Here is a 19,433-nt window from a genome sequence, read left to right as displayed (position 1 = left end):
TGTATAAAAATGTGTAATATATGAATATTAAATTATTTAAATATGTTCACTTTTTTTTATTTATTATACATCAGATGAGTCCCAAATAACAATCTATGAAAGCCTACATATCAATTGGAGGATCTTACAAGTTTTCTTTTTCATTTATTTTCTTTCAAATGCTTCTCACCTGCTGGAGATTACTTTTTGTCAGATCACTGTTTTTCTAATTTGTACACGTACCAAACACAAAATATCTAAGCAAGTCTGTCTTCTATGTATTGCGGTAAAAACATTGTTGAATTCAATAAGAAATTGTGTGAAGAGAAAACTCGCTGTCCAAATAATGTTTGACCAACAGAAAGTGTGAAGAACTTGTTTATTGCCRTTTTAAAATGTCCTGGCCGCCAAACGCGCTTTTTAAAATAACACGTCATTCCTAAATGTCTTCAGYTCCTTAGTGAAAATGACACCAGGACTTTTGTTCAGGACCAGGATCAACATTCACATGGAATCAACGTGCCCCCCTTGGCTGATACTGTTACGATGCCGTATGACGTCAAAGTTCCGCTCTGAGCGCCACGGCGCCTGCCTCGCCACCAATCACAGGGCTCAGATACCGACGGTTAACCGCCGTTCTTCACGGTGATTCTACCGTGCTGACTTCTGGTACCATTCATAGGCAACATCCAGACTAAAACCCGAAGGGCTCGTTAAAGCGGTGTATACCCTTAATGCTAGCAGCMACTGCTCAACGGGTCACTGACGCGACGTCAGGATCAGACGGTCTTTAAAGGTCGTCTGAAGAAATTCCTAAATATGTTTGGAGAGTGACGCTATCGACTCGTGTGTGTGTTTAATGAAGTGAACTACCTAAGTTCAGACATAAGCCTTGTATAAAAACCAACTAATACCGATTATCTTTGTATGAAGTATAGTGCGCAGATCTCTAGCACGTAGATGGGATGGGTTTCATATGATGTTGGTACAAACAAGGAAGGCCGCGCCGCCAATAATAACCCGCAAGTGCTGGAATGAAAAGTATTTGACCAATTAGCGCTCTTCTATTCTGTATTATTTAGCGTTTTCATTTAACCYCTCCTGTGATTGGACAGTCCTCCARCAGTTGTCGTCATTTCCCTTGTGGCGCCGCGTTCGTATCCACCAATAGGGGTCGCACATGCGGTACGTCCTATGGAAATGGGAGAAATGTTCCACCAATTAGATCTCTCAATTGTGACTACTGCTGTCACTGCAGCCAATCATATCTCGGGAAACAGAGCTCGGGGCTCAACAGCTTGTTGTTCGTGTATCGCTTTTGCAGCCCGAGCTAGAGAGGAAGCAACGGCGTATGATAATGTAAGTAATAAACCTTTCTGGTGTAAACCTGAATAACAGTTTGCTTCGAACGCTAAATTAATTCATTGAATGTCTTCGGAGGAGCGAGTCTATGTCAGTAGAGAGGTTGGCTGCCTGTTACAGAACGGGGCTGGCTGTGAAGTGAATGGCAGTGAAGCAATGTGAAKCTCCTGTGCCTTTGTGGAAGAGCCGCTTATTAAATAAATAACTTACCAGCAGTTTTCGTTCTGGCCGTTGTCATAGCTTATCTGTTCACCGGTGTAAAACTTGGTGTGCGTTTAGAAACCATACGGAGTCCCGTATGCTCTCGTGTCGGGGTTGCCCTTCTTCGGAGCCAGTTTAAATCGCCGTGATGACAAACTGGCTAGTTGAATCGCCTGATAGCCAGCTAGCTAAAATGTCGCTCAGCGCAGGCGGACGGGAGGGGGGGCGAAGCCCGCTCGGCTCTCCTGCTGCTGGGACTTTGTTTGGGTTGGGACTCGGCTCTTTAGCGGGACTTTTCCACCCGGCAACAGTTCACTAGGCGGCTTTGATAGAGACGGACATGGTAAAGATAGCCGAGCTAACTGACATGGCGAGCTGTGATGGCGACGTGACTCAGAGGCGCTGGGAGCGAAGCGGGAAGTGAAAAGCCTTCTCAATGGCCGCGCTGCAGTCACCCTGCGCCCTCACAGAGCCGTCCACGGAGCCCAGCAGCCCACTCGGATCGTCTCTACACGATGGGTTGAAGTAAACGTTTCTGGATAAGTTTTGGGAAGTGATCCGGGTGAAGTGGGGGCGGGGGCAGTTTTGAGAAAGCAAAGAATGCCAGAGCTAACACAAGTGCGTGGCTAGTTGGTTAGCTAAAAATGTTCTTTCGGGACAGAGTATTTTCTATGGCAGCGGCAGCTTTAATCATCTCGTTGTTCTGTCTTCCAGTGACCCGAAATCCTTCGAGCTGGAACCCCTGGACTAGCCGGAGAGATGAAGGTGAGTGCTCGCCCTGCGCCATGAACTCTTGTCAGTCTTAGCTCCATGTTCCCATTCCGATGAGARATCCTGCTGGAACCAGCTACTGGCCTGCACACCGGTGTTTATCCAGCTCACACACTCCAGTCCTCGATCAGATTTTTATGATCGACAGTCACAGGGAAGGTCACGTCTGTTTTCAGCACTACATCCTTCAGATTTTCTTGCCAACATTCAGTGGTGAAAATTATGACTTATTTCCATCTTTACAGGCGAGTCTCCTCTTTATTGCCGAATAAACCCAAAACAGAAAGATGGCTATGGATAAAAGTCTTTCATTCTGATAGAAATTCAGTTGTTAGTGTAAGAATTGTTGAATGAATCTTTCCTCTGAGTCAGGTTTAACCAATTRCAGACATAATAAACTGACATCAGATATAAACCGGGGTTTATATTGTTTACACCATGCTGGGGGGCATATTAAGTAAAATGAAGACCAAATACACACCTAAAACAAGTTCATTCTCCTGGCAAAGAAAGAAGTCACWACATTTGTAACTTCAGATTGCATGATTTGCAATCTGAACCTCTTTTTAACAAGACATTTATCCCCTTGTGCTGTTGCATGATTTGCAGTTGGACTTGGTCACATCTGCCTTACACTCAAATAACATGGTTTCACGTATCTGAAACTTTCATTATGTCCATAATACAGATAATAGCTGAAGCTTCTTCATCCAAAAAACAACAACTTTACCTGGACTGAACGCCAACTCTGCTGCAGCTGCTTCTTCCAGATGTTGAGAGAAAATAAGTCACATAGGTTTCAAAAAAACATAAAGAAGCGATCAAAAGTATTTAAAAGGTACCCTTTTCAAGTAGACCTGACATATCTGGGGTCAAATGAGTGCATTCTAACTCGGCACCTTGTGTTAAAATGTGACAGAATTGTCCAGTGACGATGCATTTATTAGCAAGTAGTGTAATTCAGCTCTTCATACGACAAGTGGGACCCATAAAATATAATTATGTTACAATAGTCAGACAAAACCCTTTTTCAGACTTTGCTAAAGTTCCTCTTATCACTACAGAGAAACTAGTCCTTATAGACGGCAGAAAAAGTTTTGCTGTCACTTYTTTCATCAGCCCCTCCCCAASCGAGCTGCACTGCTTCAGTTTTCTCACCTTTTTGTTTTTTTCTCATTATGGCTTGTTAGTGGAGAGATGTGTAATAATAGGCCGTACATATTTTATTGATCTAACAAGTCTATGTTTCCTCTGACAAATATGTTCCTGATATTTTTTAAAGATTTTCACACAGGTTACAAAATCTGTCACCTGCGCAGGATGAGTGTGTGCAATATTCATATCACAAAAGACTGTTTGGAGTCCAGTAAGTGATATGAACTTGCATTTTACTGTTAATGTAATATTTAGGCAGCAGTTTTACACTATATACAAATGACATGGTTCAAATAAAGACTAAAGGCCACAGATTGATGGAAGCACATAGGAGAGAGAGGAAAATAGTAATTTATCAGACCCGTGATATAATTGCTGCAAGCTTTTCTAATATCACGCAGCTCTGATTTTCTCCTTCCATGTCTGCGTCATGTGGCCTGGTCTTTACACTGTCAGATGGGGAAAGCTGTGCAGAGAGCAGCCGAAACACTTTTCAATAAAGTAGATGATGTTCAAAGCACAGCATTAAATTTATAGAAAAGAAAACATTTTTGTATGTTTTGTCTACACACAGTAAACTGGAAAGGTACTTTAAATGGTAAAAGCTGAATTTTCAGCTAGTTATATCCAGTTGGAGGGAACACATGCCAACGTTAGCTGAGGACTTCAGTGCCTCACTAAGCACAAAGAGGAGCAGGAGCAGGACTGGAGTTTATTAAAGTATCAGACTGACGATTCAGGAAAATTAAGCATAGACAGTAGTAAAAAAGGTATTTATTAGTAACAAAATATACTAATATCAACTATATGTTCTATTGAATTTCGGTATCATAAATATATTATAATTACACCATGTCCTCGCCTCACTGTGACGTTTAGCATGTTATTTAACATACACATCAGATGTTGGCATCATGGCCAGTTAGAGTCCGTCCAACTGACCAAACATACTCAATACTGCGACTAAGCAGTCCTTTGCAATTGTGATTTTGCACAAATTGATATTGCAATGTCAGTTGTGATATGGTACATTGTGCAGCTCTGTTTAACCAGCAGAGCAATAGAACCAGAACCACAGAGCATATTTAAACCATCGTGAAAATAGGTGATCACCAGCTGCTGTGAAAACTGGTTTAAACACACACACTTCAGATCTCTAAAAATGCTAAGCTGTTTGCAAGGTTAGAAAGAGATTTTTGACTTGATTGTTTTTCACTTTGATGTAAAATGAACTGATAGAAAATAATTCAAGCTCTATCTTGAAATGGACTTATCTTATCTTGTAATAACAAGTATAAATATAGTTGTGCAACAGACCAGATATGTATCTTATTCTGAATACATGGCATACATGGTGCTTGAAAATATAATTTTACCAAATATTGCATCCACACBGTCTATTGCAGTTGTGATTCTGTTTACATTGATATTGCAGTGAGGATGGTGATCTATGGTGCAGCTTAGTTTATGTAAAAATAGTTACTTAAAAAAACAAAAATTAATTGTGGATGGGTGGGGGTTAAAAGCAGCAACATGACTTTTTATGTTAAAAGGTTGATGTCAATACAGCATCACTATTGATAGAATATATGTGTAAAACTACTGAGTCATCACAAGAACTGCTGCACTACATGCTTAATACATTAGCATGTATGCTAATTAGCCCGTGTGTTTCAGGCAGCAGATGAGCCTGCCTACCTGACAGTGGGGACAGATGTCAGTGCCAAGTACAGAGGAGCCTTCTGCGAAGCCAAAATCAAGACTGTTAAACGCATGGTCAAGGTCAAGGTAAGAGCTGGAGCTGCAGGAGCACACCCCACCACACCACCACCTGGCATCCACCACCTCAGGAGCCAGCAGAGCTTCTAGAGCGCCATGCTCTGCTCTGAGCATTGTGTGAACCATCACAGGACTCTGAACTTCATACCAAACCTCCCTCATGTCTGGACTCACAACTTTATTCCTTTCTGTTTCTTTTCCCTCAAGTTGTTTTGCAGTGAAACGCTTCCATATTTATGAAATATGTAGAAAAGTAAACCTCTTCCTTTATTTTTCGGGGGTTTCTTAGTTTCATCTAAAGTCGTCGGAGGGAGCAGCCGTATGAAATCAGTTTCTTTCCATTTGATTTTTATTATCTAATTTTTTCCACTATAGATAGAATAGAAATAACCTCTATTGTCCCTCAGTGGGAAAATTCAGGTCTAGCAAAGTACAGCAGGCAAGTTTAAGCATGTAGATTTGCATAGAAAGATTAAAATAGAACTAAAAATAACATGCTGTCCAGTAAGGGCAAATTGAAAACTTAAGAAAATATTGCGCAGGTATTAACAAAAGCTTACTTGGATTTAAAGAAATGTGCTGTACAGTTGTTGAAATAATTCTGCTTTCAAAATCAAATACCATTTTTTAATATTTASTTATACTTGTGAATAATCAGTACATTTTTGGTAGTTTATGTGCAAAACYTTTTAACAAAGTTCTTACTGTTGAAAACTCTGGAAAGTGATAAAATCACTTTCCAGAGTTACAATCTATAATAGAAAACGGTTTCTCAACTTTATATCTTATATCCTTTAGTAAAAATAGAAACATCAAAATGTATTGAAATACAGAGTCATTGAGCTTTGTCTTTGGTTTGGTGCCACAAACTGTGATTTTTTTTTTTTTTTTTTTTTTTTTTTTTTTTTTTTTTTTGTCCCAACTAGTTGATCATTTGGGTCTCTGAATTTCTAACAGATGAAACACATACTCACTGAAAAATGACAGTTTGCATTTTTTGGTTTCAGATCAGACCCAAGGTTCTTCACCAAGCATTGGTGAAATAATACCTTTATTTTCATTCAGCCTATTTGGAAATCAGCTTTGGTTAATAAAACCCAAATTGGCAAAGGTTTTCCACTCAACTGCTTATCAAATCAACAGAAAATGAAGGAAAAACAATGTAGAAAATTTGGCCTGAAAGTGTAGAATATCCATCCATCCATTTTTTTTTACACCCTTGTCCCTTAGTGGGGTCAGGAGGGTTGCTGGTGCCCATCTCCAGCTAACGTTCCGGGTGAGAGGCGGGGTCACCCTGRACAAGTCGCAACACAGAGACACACAGGACAAACAATCATGCGCGCGCGCCCAACACACACACACACACACACACCTGGGGGCAATTTGGAGAGGCCAATTAACCTGACAGTCATGTTTTTGGACTGTGGGAGGAAACCAGAGTACCTGGAGAAAACCCACACATGCACAGGGAGAACATGCAAACTCAATGCAGAAAGACCAGGGCCGGGAATCGAACCCAGAACATTCTTGCTGCAAGGCAACAGCTCTACCAACTGCGCCACTGTGCAGCCCCAAAATGTAGAATAGTGAAATAGAAATATTATAGTGTTGATTCCTCTTAATTATTGAGTTTAAATTTTGTACAAGTCCTTATTTTCTCACTAACAGAACTGCAGAACATTTGGACCTGGCTGTGTGTGAGGAGTGATGATGCTGAGAAATGGTTTCGCTTTTTAAGCTGATGACGTCATCATGTGATGTCACATTTTCTCTTGGCTGTCTGACCAATCCGCTGCCAGAYACAGTGATGAAAAACAACGTACAATATCTTCTTTGATTAGAATCACCAATCAGATGTCTAAAGCTGCAGCTCTAGGGAGAAACTACTGGAGCAGCAGTAAAGTGAAAATGTTAGACCATAAATTCAGTTTGTGTTGTAATAAAAGAATGAGTGTTTTTATCTGTTAGCAATTCAAAACATGAAATGATCATGCTGTGATGTAGCAAACCAGATCTAAACCAGCAGACTGTGATAGATTGGTTTGTCTCAAATGTTTACCTTCTCATAGCTCTGTAGTTACTGTCCAGCCACAGCTGCTGGCGTTGTTAAAACCAGTTCTTGGCTGGTTTAGCTGGCTGAATTCTCCCAAATTAGAAATCCACCATAGATTGACTCATCTGAAAGATGCAGGGACGAGGATTTGTTTCCGAATGCTTTGAAACGAATATTATCAACATGGTAATGAGCCACATGGCAAATATGCTAATCATGTTGAAGTACTACTTGTATTTCTAACCRTTTGTAGTGCAGTTGGTCAGTGTTTAGACAGGAAGGAAGGAAGGATGGAAAAACCCTTTGGTTAATGTTTAAGTCATGTCCGATTACATTTTGAAAAACRGTTCAGACAAATGAAYACTGCAGGGCAACAAATAGACCATTTCTAGTATTTTTAGTATCCCTCCAATGAGTTTGAACTGTTTCCTGTTTCATAACTTCATACTTTAGGGGCTGTGGCCGGTGAGTTTGGGATTAGAACATGCAGTTAATATAATTTGAACGTCTCTCCTCAAAGTGGATGTCACAGAAACTTTCTGCATTCAGACTATTCCAATTTTGTCCAAAATTCTTAACTTTGCTGACTCTAAATCTTTTGTGGAAAATGCAGCAATGATCAGACATCCTGGACTTAGGGATGACATTTAGACTGAAAGCAGGCAGAGACTCACTTGTCTTGATTTCTTTGTCCTAGAAGATATTAATCATCTGCAGGGAAAAGTTAAATAATCTCACATTTCTTCACTAAAATGAAATAATAAAAGAAATGCATGAATTCTTCTCAGTTTTTCATTTTTCAKTTTAAAAATGTTCTCCGGTGAACTTTGATCACTTCCTATTTCCTTTCCAAGTGAAGGAGAGAGGAAGATGTTGACCTCCTGTCCTCCGTCCATCTCTGTCCCCAGGTGACTCTGAAAGGTGAAAGCACGTCCCAGGTAGTGCAGGACGACCAGGTCAAAGGTCCTCTGAGGGTAAGCTGCTTTAATGCATCAGACAGAGAGGTTTTATTTTCTGTCTGCATCAGACTTTCACGCAKAAGCTATTTAAAGAATCAAAGCTGCATACATCACATGAGCATTATTTTCTGATCATGCAAAAATAAAAATGGYCGWGTTGATTTCCCTCAGCCTCACAAAAGTGTTCCTAACATGTGAGCCTTTTTAATGCTCACATGGTAGGAACACTTTCCTACCATGAAAGGAAATTGAAGAAAACTTCAATGTTTTCTGGTATCATGTGACAGTAGGGGTGAGTATTTATCGTATTGTTTTTTTTTATTATTATTATAATTTAGATTCATCATCGTAATAAATTTGAGTTCTTGATGGTAAATAAGAAGCTAAACTGTGGAGGTATCATTGGAAATATTATTTTTTACTATTTTCTTCACATTCTGAGAGCATCAACAAATTTCAGTAAATTCAGAAATATGATACCATTACTGTGTGCAGTTTAGTCATGTAAACCTGACTCATTTGAGTTATTCCTTTAGTAGCTTGCTGAAGAATCTTATTGTAAATGGAAATAATTTTCACAATTAGTATTTGTTTGTGCGACTGTAATTGTTGTCATGCAGTCACAGCCGTACAGTTACCTAAAAAGTATGTCATAAATAGTTTTTCATYATAATTTTTATTGTTCTCAGAATACTACCACAAAATATTCTGATAAGAGTGTAAGTCCATATCGTCCAGTCCTTTGTAATAGACTAACAGATACATGTAAAAGAGGAACATGACACATRGTTTTATGCACGAGAATCTGAAAAGTGTGGAGTATTCACTTTTTTCCTCTTCATCATTATACACAACTCTGTCGGTCTTTCATATAAAATCCCCCCTCCCCTCTCTCCACCAAAGAAATTGAACCTTGTTGATGAGTCTGCTGTTTAGRTTAAATAAAATGATCTGCTGTGTGTCCTTCAGGTGGGCTCCACTGTGGAGGTGAAGACCAGTGAGGGTCTGAGCAGTGAGGCCGTCATCAGTAAGCTGACAGATGCCAGCCTCTACACTGTTGGTGAGTGTTGACAAGTTATCTACAGAGGACTGCTATCAGCATGCTGGTCTGAGGGGTGGACAGATGAGCTGCTTAAATTTAACAGTTTATTCCAACAAATTACTGTTAATACACATAAAAACATAGTAAGCCCTTAGATGGAGACTGTTTTTMAGTTTTCCCATTGACTACAGCTAGCCCCTGGAAGAGCAGCAGCATCAGTTGGTAGTAGTCTGTCCCACTGCATTAGTGGTGAGAGGTAGCGGTGCACCGATTGCAGTTTTCTGGCTGATCACAAATCTCTGAGTGTGACCGGCTGGTTCTGAGTTTGGCCAGTACTGTGTGTTGTTTTTTATTTATTTATTTTTTTGTGTGTGTGTGGTGGTGTTGAATATGACAACAAAGTTACTAAGTTAGCAATAGAGGGGTGACAGTTAACCGTGAACCTGCAAGCTGAAAGTATTAGCCGATCCCCCAAAGTTGAGGAAATGTGAGGCAGTTTATCGGTGGTTCCCTAGCAACAGGACATTATTTTCTCGCTAACAGAACAGTTGCAGAACATTTAGACCTTACTGTGTGTGAGGAATGATGATGCTGAGAAATGGTTTCGCTTTTTGAGCTGATGACGTCATCATGTGATGTCACATTTTCTCTTGGCTGTCTGACCAATCCGCCAGATACAGTGACAAACCACAACGCACAATATCTTCTTTGATTAGAATCACCAACCAGGTGTCTAAAGCTGCAGCTCTAGGGAGAAATTACTGGAGCAGCAATAAAGTGAAAATGTTAGACCTTAAAGGGAACGTATTGTGATAAATTCTGATTTCTTGCATTTATTAATTTTTGTTTGTTTGTTTTTGTATATTTTTTGTTTCTACTGCTTCTAAAAAACACTGACGGTTTTTGGTGTCTGGAAGACGAGCCATTTCATAAACCTTTGAAATAATGTCACAAATCAGCAGGCACTGCCCCTCACATAGCAACCCCAGCAAAGCCCAGCCCGTTACCCAACAAACCCAGTAAAACACAGCCCGTTCCCTAGCAACCTTAGCAGGGCATGAGCATGTTTGGTTGGCTGGTATGCACTGTTTTTTGTGGTTGACRTAAAACCAAGAAACCACTTGCTGAATTCTTGATGGTTGTGCAGGAGGCTCCACTTCTGCTTTTATAGATATACGACTATATAATTGCACGTCTGTTTGCAGCCATTTATGTGTGAGCATCAACGTTGACATGGGGGGCGTGGCCTGCAGCAGCTTACTTGGATTTAAGGTTTGTGAAAGGAGCTCAAAATAGTYGGGACTAAGAAGATGATTTTGTGCAAAAAATTTGATGATCTTATTTAGTACAGCCCATAGACCTACCCTAGCCCATTCAACAAAGCATAAYCACCTGTAAATCAAGTTTGTGTTGCAGTAAAAGAACAACCATGTTCCTCTAAAGTGGTCTTCTTAGGGCCTTAGCACTAGCTAAAAATCATCTGCTCTTTGCTAGATTCTAAAATGGTTAAAGTCTAACCTGAACTGGACAAAGACACCATAGAATCCACAAACGTACTGCTCATTAAGCACAGAAGAAGCCGCCATGGAAGAGCTGTGTGTGAAAAAAGACCCACCATCAKTAGCTTTCTGTTTGATTGAGTCTCAGTCTCCTCTCCAGCGCTGCTTTTTTGTTTCTGAGGTTTGCAGACATCTTTTTATCTACACAACTCTGTTAAGAGCTTGATGTACCTGTCTGCCTGGACTTCAGAACCAGCACGTGTCGTTAGTCACAGTATTTATAGCTCACCCAGAAGAACCGCCCTCCTCTCAGAAGTAAACAGTCTTCACTGCAGGTGCTGAGGGTAATGATGCACAGGTTTACAGACTGTCTGATCAGAGATGGAGAAGAGGCAAAGCAGTGGGAAAACTACTTCTCCCTAGAATATCAATATAGTTTTTGTGTCTTTATTGTTCCTTAGTGATAAATGATCCACTGTGAGAAAACCCAGATTCCTCCTCACTGTAGGAATCTGAAGTTCCCATGGAGCAGATCCCTGCTCCTGGCCATTACTCTAGATCTTATCGTTCAGTACTAGAYGGCTTTTGATGATGTGTTGACCGCTCTGTCTCTTTCAGTCTTTGATGACGGTGATGAGAAAACTCTGCGTCGATCATCCCTGTGTCTGAAGGGAGAGAGGCATTTTGCAGAAAGCGAGGTGAGTTTCCTGACGGATGACTGTCACTTCCTAAACAAAAAAGTTCAGAATGATAGAAATGTTCTAAATTTCTCCCACGCAGACGTTGGACCAGCTGCCGCTGACTAACCCAGAGCATTTCGGCACCCCGGTCATCGGGAAAAAGTCRAACAGAGGCGGAAGACGCTCGTCCCAGGCCGTGTGAGTTTTTGCTCTTGGTTTGCTTTGAGCAGCCAGACACAAGCAGGGCGAGGTGACAACAGCCACAGCGAGATCAGAGAAATGTTTGTAGCTACTGTTCATCTTTCCAAGTTTCTCTTGGAAAGGGTCAGCAGAATGAGTTCTGAGCTGTTTGTCAACATACATTTGTGACGTTTAACTMTACAAAAGCACAAAGAAAGACAGTCAGCTGTTTAATATTGAGGTTTCTCGCAGATTTGTAAAAGCACTCGTTACTTTTCATTATGGAAAACAACTACAGCTGCTACTGTGACTGGATCTGGGGAAGGAGTGATGATACTTGAGAAATGGTTTCGCTTTATGTGCTGATGATGTCATGTGATGTCACAATTTCTCTTGGCTGTCTGACCAATCCGCTGCCAGTTACAGTGATGATAATATAAAAAATTGGCACTTTAAGAATCTGCTTTATACGGCTGAGCACTTCATTTTTGTTTTAATAAAGCACCAAATCTGGGTAAACGTCTTCTCACTGCTGTGTTCCAACACAAGAGGACAAAATAAAATGGGGCTGCAGCTTGACTGACTAAAACCACTGCAGTCTATCAGTTTCAGTCAGTTTAGAGAACAAATGCAGGATACAAGGTGTGTCCAAAGACCGGCTGGTTAGCTGCAGGTTTTAGATGTGAAAAGGTTCAATATTATAGCTGACAGATGTCATGTCATGTTAAAAATTTTGTGTTCATAATTTGCAAGCCATAACCTTTAAAATGACAAGAAATAAAACTTGAAGTATTTCAAAGCTGTGAATCTTTTATAATCCAAGTTTCACTTTTTGAAATGAACAACAGAAAAAAAAGATCTCTTTTCCTGCGATGTTCTTATCCGTTTCTGAGATGGTCATGTAGTTCAGCACTGATACAATAGGAATTCCTTTCAGGACTTGAAATGATTGCCTTTTTACTTAAATGTTTGTTTATTATTTTTATTGATTTAAAAAAAATGTTGCTGCGGTTCTGAAAATAAAGAATAATTTTCCATCACTTCAAAAGCTTATTATTTTTAAACGCTGTTTTTACATGCAACATTTGCACATTTAGTCTTTGGTTCACTTCCTGTCTCCTGTCACTTAGGTTCAACTTCCTCTTATGTATTTCAGAGCTGATGAGGAGAACGAGACTTCATCGAGCGAAGAAGAGGACGACGACAAGAAGAGGCTGACCGATGGGCTGCTGGGTCAGATCTGCAGCATAGAGAACACAGAGGAGTCCACTGATTGGTTCATGGCTCTGGTAAATACATGAAAACAGTTTTCTGATTTCTGATGTCATCTGTATAACATCATGTTTAATATTTGGAATACAGACTTCTTCTTTAGAAGATGATTGGTCCTCGCAACATCTTCTAGAATATGTTGCTGTGTCTTACTGCAGAGGATCAGGAGAATGAGCTCTGAGCTGTTTGGCAATCCACAAAGAAAGACAGTCAGCTGTTTAATTTTGAGGTTTCTCGCAGATTTGTAAAAGCACTCGTTAMTTTTCATKWTRGAAAACAACTACAGCTRCTACTGTGACTGGATCTGGGRAAGGAGTGATGATACTTGAGAAATGGTTTCGCTTTATGTGCTGATGATGTCATGTGATGTCACAATTTCTCTTGGCTGTCTGACCAATCCGCTGCCAGTTACAGTGATGATAATATTAAAAATKGCCACTTTGAGAAAAGGCTTCATAGTGCTACATTTTTGTTTTAATAAAGCACCAAATCTGAGTAAACATCTTCTCACTGCTGTGTTCCAACACAAGAGGACAAAGTAAAATGGGGCTGCAGCTTGACTGACTAAAACCACTGCAGTCTATCAGTTAGGTGAAGAACTGCTTCACATAACTAGTTTAGTTTTTGTTATATTTCTGGCTCTTGCTAGGGATGCGCAATCCACTTTTTTCTCTTCTGATACTGACATGTGAGGTTTAGTACCAGCCAATACGATCCGATACAGAAAAATAACACAGAACTGACTTTTCTTTTTTAAACACAGACACAAATATCAGGTTTATTTGCTAACTCTGCACCAGTGCAGCACACTAAAATACACCAATACAAGCTTAGTCAAACATGTAAAAACAATAACACTGAAACTGACTAAAATTACAAGTTGACTACTTTGGTTAAACATGTAAAAATAAACTCCAATAAACCTTTCAAATGGTTCAGAAAGTGCATTTAGGAATTATTACTAAATATAAAATAAATAATAGAGCATGATAACAGAGCACAAAGCATAGAATTAGATGGAGTAGATCTGCCCTTATGGATTGAGCACATTGTCACAATACCCGATTCATGCTATTTCTTTCTTCTTCTTTTTTTCCCCCAACATCAGAGCCGATACAGATATTAATATCAGATCGGTAGATCACTAATTCCTGCTTCCGGTGTAAAATCTGCAGCTGACTAGCAGAGGTTAAGCTGTGTTGCTTCTGCAGGTGGTGTCTCCCAGCTGCAGTGATGAGCTGCTGGTGAAGAAGGATCAGTGTCTGGTCAGGTCCTTCTGTGATGGCAAATTGTGAGTTTACTTTTTATTATCTTTGTATACAAAAATCTGCTCCTCATCACTTAAGCAGTCATACTGATTTATTTTTTTATTCTTCAAATGTGTCATTAAAGCCACAAAAAAGTCAATGTACTTTAATGTGATAGATCAGCATGACTTGAATAGAACATTTCTCTCTTCTGTCTTAATGCTGCAGCTACACTGTGGGGAGGAGACACGCTCACCTGGTCAACGCCATCAGCGTTAGCAAGCCAGATTTTTCCAACAGAAGAGGTGAGGCGCCCTTCCTTCCTGCTCTTCTCATTTTTTCCACATCTGTCTCACGCTTTGCTTTGTCTCCATGCCCTGCAGGTATTGAAGGAGCCCAGATGTTTCTGAGGAGCAGAGAGGTTCCAGAAGCGTGGAAGATGGATATGAGTCAGATTCTAGACTCTTCCTCCAGTGAAGATGACAAAGATGACAAGGAGAGTGAGGCAGAGGAGGACGAAGAGGAGACTGAGGATGAAAAGAGAAAGAAACACATCAAGGAAGAGGCAAGTGTCTTTTTAAAAAAAAATTTTTTTTACATGATTCTTTGGAGACAAATAAGCAACAGAACATGGTTCCGCTGTAATCCTATAGAGAAGACGGAACATAATGAGTGTCATCAGTGTGTTTTAGAATGAGGTGAGGATCTGGAGAGCTTTTCACTTTAAGTTTATTATAAGATGTTTCACCGTAGAAATGAGTTTTTTCTAGGCCTTCATTAAAGACTAAACCAGCTGGTAGTGATTTTCACTAGAATTGATTCTGTTTCTGTTTTGCCTCTATGGATTGTTTGCAGCTTCCTTTTTTTCATGTTTTCAATACATCTAGAGGTTTGCAATGTGGACTTGTAATTTTATCAGTAGTAGACTGCTTTTGGAAACCAGTTGGATAAAAACGTGGAGAAAATATTAAAAGTAATAACCCTGACAATATTTTTAGTTTTGGGGGCTTTTCAGACATCAGAATTTATTGTTGTCATAATAAAACCAAATTCTCATCGTGATAAATAATTTTTTACTCTAAATGATTATCAATGCTCACCCAAACTGTCTGACATCTGGTGTGAATTTCATATTAATAAACCTTTTTATAAATAAATTACATMTTTCATAAATTTTTTGGYTGATAAATCTTTTTTTGTATTTGTAAAGCCTAACCTGGCACTTCCCATTTAGGCAGATGCCAATTTTGTTCTTTTTTTATTTTTTGTCTCAAAAGTTGCTAAAAAAAAAATGGCAACAAAGTTGCTAAGTTGGCAACAGTGGGTGACTGTTGACAGATGTAACCTGGTGGTCAGCCTCAGTCAGTTTCTCTCAGACTTGGGGCTGATTTTCAGACCTTTGTGTCAGTAGATGAGGTTAGTTTCTCTAAAGACTAAGGAAATCGAGGCATCTATACAAGCCATTACAGGTCTATGTAGTTATTTATCATAGTTATATTTCAGCTAGTAGTTAACAAAGTCTGTCTAAAGAGCTGCCTCTCTCTCTCATGCGCTGTGTGTTTAGCCAGAGGAGGAGGCAGACCCTGAGGAGAAGGAGAACTTCCTCCAGCAGCTCTACAAATTCATGGAGGACAGAGGTAAGACTTGAACGTCTGTGGCTTCATTTAAGAAAGGACATAAAAGCTCCTAAGTAAGTGAAGAAGACAGTAATAGTGTCAYGCATTAGTGGCTTCTCTGGCATTTTAACTGAAGGTTAGTAGGAATGAACTCTTTTATTTTCTGTGGAAATGACCGATTTATCGGTGTCCTTGTGATAAACATGGTTTGATTGAAACAAACATTTCGACTCTTAAATCACAGATGTGATTTGCATTTCATTGACATTTCCAGCCTGACTTGGTTTTAACTAGAATGTTTCCTGGTGAATGAAAGCAGTGACGTCTGATCCATGTTCTCTGTCAGGCACTCCCATCAACAAGCCCCCGGTGTTGGGCTACAAAGACCTGAACCTCTTCAAGCTCTTCAGGCTGGTCTACCACTTGGGAGGCTRTCGCAAGGTGAGGAGGTCACTGTAGAGCTGCAGACTGATTATAGTGCCGGGCTGTGTGAGTGATGATCCTGAGAGAAGTTTCGCATGTTGGACTGAAGTCCTGATGATCCTCTTGGCTGTCTGACAGAACCCATCAGTATTGTCCAGATATAGGAGTCCCACAGCAGCTGGCTGAAGCTCTGTTTTTCTGCCTGTTTCAGATCGAGTCTGGCACCGTGTGGAAGCAGGTCTACATGGATCTGGGGATCCCTGTTCTCAACTCGGCTGCATCCTACAATGTTAAGACAGCCTACAAAAAGTAAGAAGTGCCGTAATCGGGCTGCAGATGAGGCTTAGTGCAAGTGTAGCTTTACAGACAAAGCAGAAAATTAATTTTCTACCAGCCTAACACAGCAACAAATGCGTTTCCAATTATGACAAAGATCCCATCACTCACATGCACACAAAAGCTATAAAAAGCTGTGCAAAGTGACAACTCATCTATTACCTTTACTGAAGATGAATATGTGCTGCTTTATTTTTAATTTCAGTGTTAACATTTATATAATTTCAGATTTTTGTGCAGTTTTTGTCTAGGGTGACATAGAAAAGTAGCTTTTGCTGTTGCATGTTAATTTTCTAAGATACTGCAAGTAATTGTTAGGAATGCAGTGATATGCTGCTGTTATGGAAGAATTTAATTTAGCAAAAGAATTGTATTCGATTACTAAAATAATCGTTTGCCACAGCCCTGCTCATGTGCACAAACTTTGTGCAAGTTGAATGTGTAAGCTACCTCCATACATCTAAGATTCATAGGGCTGGTCTGACATGAGGTCTTCTGGGTCTGACCACTGAAGAAACTCGGTGTCAACAAACATGAAGTTATTCTTTTCGAGTTTTACTGGTGGAGTATTGTGAGTAMGCCTGTTGCATTTAAGTAATCCATCAATGAATCACATGATGAATTAAAATGAGCTCAATAAATTCCATAGTTTTTGTTCACAGACTTCATAATACATTTTTTTCTGCTTTCAGTGTTTTTTTTATTATTATTATTTTRTTTTATTTCTGTTTTATCTATTAATTTAGCTTGTTTTTGTTTTGGATATTTTAAATGTCTTCCAGTTCCTTTGTGGAGCCTTCTGTACTAAATTAMAGTTTTAGTCTTTCAGAAGGAATTACTATGCCATTATCAATATATAAATTGAAAATTGACTCAAAACAAAATTATTGTTTCTGTTTATCATCCAGTAAAATTAGTTATTACTGGCCTAGTTGTGATCACTAATTACGCTGTTGGTGTCAGTAAAATCCTAAACTTGTGTACTGCTGACAGAGATGCTCTGATCAAATAACTTGTGGTAAAGTTCAGATCCTCCCTGCTGATGCTGCTCAGAAAATAATCATCTTTCCATTAATGGGAAATACATTTTTTGTATTTTATGAATCAATCGACAGTTGAGCTGYTTTTTGATGTTTTAGAAAATGTTTCCAGTAAAAGTTTTTAGTTAAGTAATGCAGTGATTCTAAAATAATAATAAAAATAATAATTAATACACTGTGTTTTTAGTATTCTTAATCTCTAATGGGAAATATCAAAGAGCTTTTTAACTTTGGACATTGTCTTYAAGGATGTAATGGCTTATGACGGTTCTTCTATCTGTCCTTGATCCGTTTGACCGAAGCTGAATGTTTCCAGGCTTCATAAGTTTGGATGTGTTGTACTTATTGTGAAGAGGTGGCTGACTGCAGCYTGGATGAGTATTTATCTGTGATGTGTGCTGTCAGGTATCTGTCTGGGTTTGAGGAGTACTGCTGTTCTGCCGGCATCACCTTCAGAACCATCCACCACAACAACCCCCCRCCCAATCACAAGAAAGCTAAAGTTGAGCTTAAGGAGGCCTTCACAGTGCCCATCAAGTCAGAGTCTGCTGATGACAAGAGGGARGAGGTTGACTCMGAGAGCGAGAGCGAAAAGGAGGTGAAGGAGAGACATTCGTCACCCAGGGTAAGAACTTCCCCTCTTTTTACATCAGGTTTGTTTGAAAAACGAATCACCTGAATCTGAAAGCAGACATCTGATTGGTCTGACTGTAGGGGAGGAGAAGAGGTGTGGGCAGTCGGGGCAAACTGCCCCCCAAGCCAGAGAACCCTGGACGGGGAGGGGCAGAGAACAGTGAGGAGCAGCAGAGAGAGGTGAGGAGGCGCAGCAACAGACGACTGGACGACTCCGAGAAAGGCTCTGACGATGAGGAAGAGGACGACGATGACGAGGAAGAAGAAGGGGAGGAGGAGAGAAGACGACATGGGTAAGATTTCTTTTTTTAAATGATTTAATTTTATTCATGACAACATTCAGTTTAACCCTGCAAGTCAACAATGTCATCTGAAGACACTTTGCTGGACAAACGGCCCAGAAATGATAATAATAATATAATCAACTGAATCAAGTAAAATACACTGATATAGAGTAAGGTTGATGGCATCAACTAACTCAATCTTTGGTTACCTAGCAACAACCTGTTGAGTAACGTACAGCAGTTTCAGGTTTCACCACTGTGCCTCATAACTGCTTAACAATAAAAAACAATATGAAGTGAAAACTGTGGATTAAATAGGAAAGGTCTCATCACCAGTTTGGCAGTATTTAAAACAAAAAAACAAACCAATAATCGACTAATATAAAACGCTTACGTTTTTCAGCCATGTCGTCCAGACCCAAAATAATTGTTTTAGGTCAGCACAGAGACCTTTCCTGCCATCACTATCTACAATAACCCCTTGAATACTTTGAATTAATGACTTACAATATTTAATGTCCTTTTGGGATCAATAAAATATTTTTGAATTGAATTAAATTGAAAATAAGGAAACCATTGTCTTTCCTTGTGGAGATTACAAGAGCATCCTTGTAATCTCCATTTCCAACACAAATATTTATGCAAATGAGTTTGCCGGTAGGTGTGCTCATCATGAGCAGATTGATCAGAAACAAAATCCAGATATTTACTCTAGACCAGKGTTTCTCAACCTTTTTTGGGCCAGCGCCCCTGTAGCCCTTATCCAGGTCCCTCACCGCCCCCCACCAAAGAATTTGTAGGCTACTGATATGAAAAATAATATTGAAGAAATAAATATATCAAATCTAATTAAAAACATAAATAAGTGATAAGTTCTTTACTGTTAGTCTGTAAAATATATTTATTCTCAGTACTAGATGTG

The 19,433-nt window shown here is 39.6% G+C and overlaps 1 protein-coding gene across 1 annotated transcript in view; it reads left to right on the top strand.

Annotated features, from left to right (window-relative positions):
• The first annotated feature begins 1,229 nt into the window (after positions 1-1,229).
• The window catches only part of arid4a (AT-rich interactive domain 4A), a 25,798-nt gene continuing 7,594 nt past the window's right edge, over positions 1,230-19,433 (top strand). The window contains exons 1-16 of the mRNA XM_008398916.2: positions 1,230-1,338; positions 2,257-2,307; positions 5,146-5,256; positions 8,209-8,274; positions 9,229-9,319; positions 11,419-11,498; positions 11,581-11,678; positions 12,817-12,949; positions 14,144-14,223; positions 14,408-14,484; positions 14,563-14,744; positions 15,744-15,816; positions 16,142-16,236; positions 16,430-16,527; positions 18,000-18,219; positions 18,309-18,520. Coding sequence (XP_008397138.1) covers positions 2,302-2,307; positions 5,146-5,256; positions 8,209-8,274; positions 9,229-9,319; positions 11,419-11,498; positions 11,581-11,678; positions 12,817-12,949; positions 14,144-14,223; positions 14,408-14,484; positions 14,563-14,744; positions 15,744-15,816; positions 16,142-16,236; positions 16,430-16,527; positions 18,000-18,219; positions 18,309-18,520 — 1,622 coding nt within the window. The 5' untranslated portion in view covers positions 1,230-1,338; positions 2,257-2,301. The remainder of the gene's footprint in view (positions 1,339-2,256; positions 2,308-5,145; positions 5,257-8,208; positions 8,275-9,228; positions 9,320-11,418; positions 11,499-11,580; positions 11,679-12,816; positions 12,950-14,143; positions 14,224-14,407; positions 14,485-14,562; positions 14,745-15,743; positions 15,817-16,141; positions 16,237-16,429; positions 16,528-17,999; positions 18,220-18,308; positions 18,521-19,433) is intronic.

Source organism: Poecilia reticulata, linkage group LG22 (assembly GCF_000633615.1).
Source record: "Poecilia reticulata strain Guanapo linkage group LG22, Guppy_female_1.0+MT, whole genome shotgun sequence".
Classification (NCBI taxonomy): domain Eukaryota; kingdom Metazoa; phylum Chordata; class Actinopteri; order Cyprinodontiformes; family Poeciliidae; genus Poecilia; species Poecilia reticulata.
The sequence above is the reverse complement of the archived record's forward strand: the minus strand, read 5'-3'. Positions and strand labels throughout refer to the sequence as shown.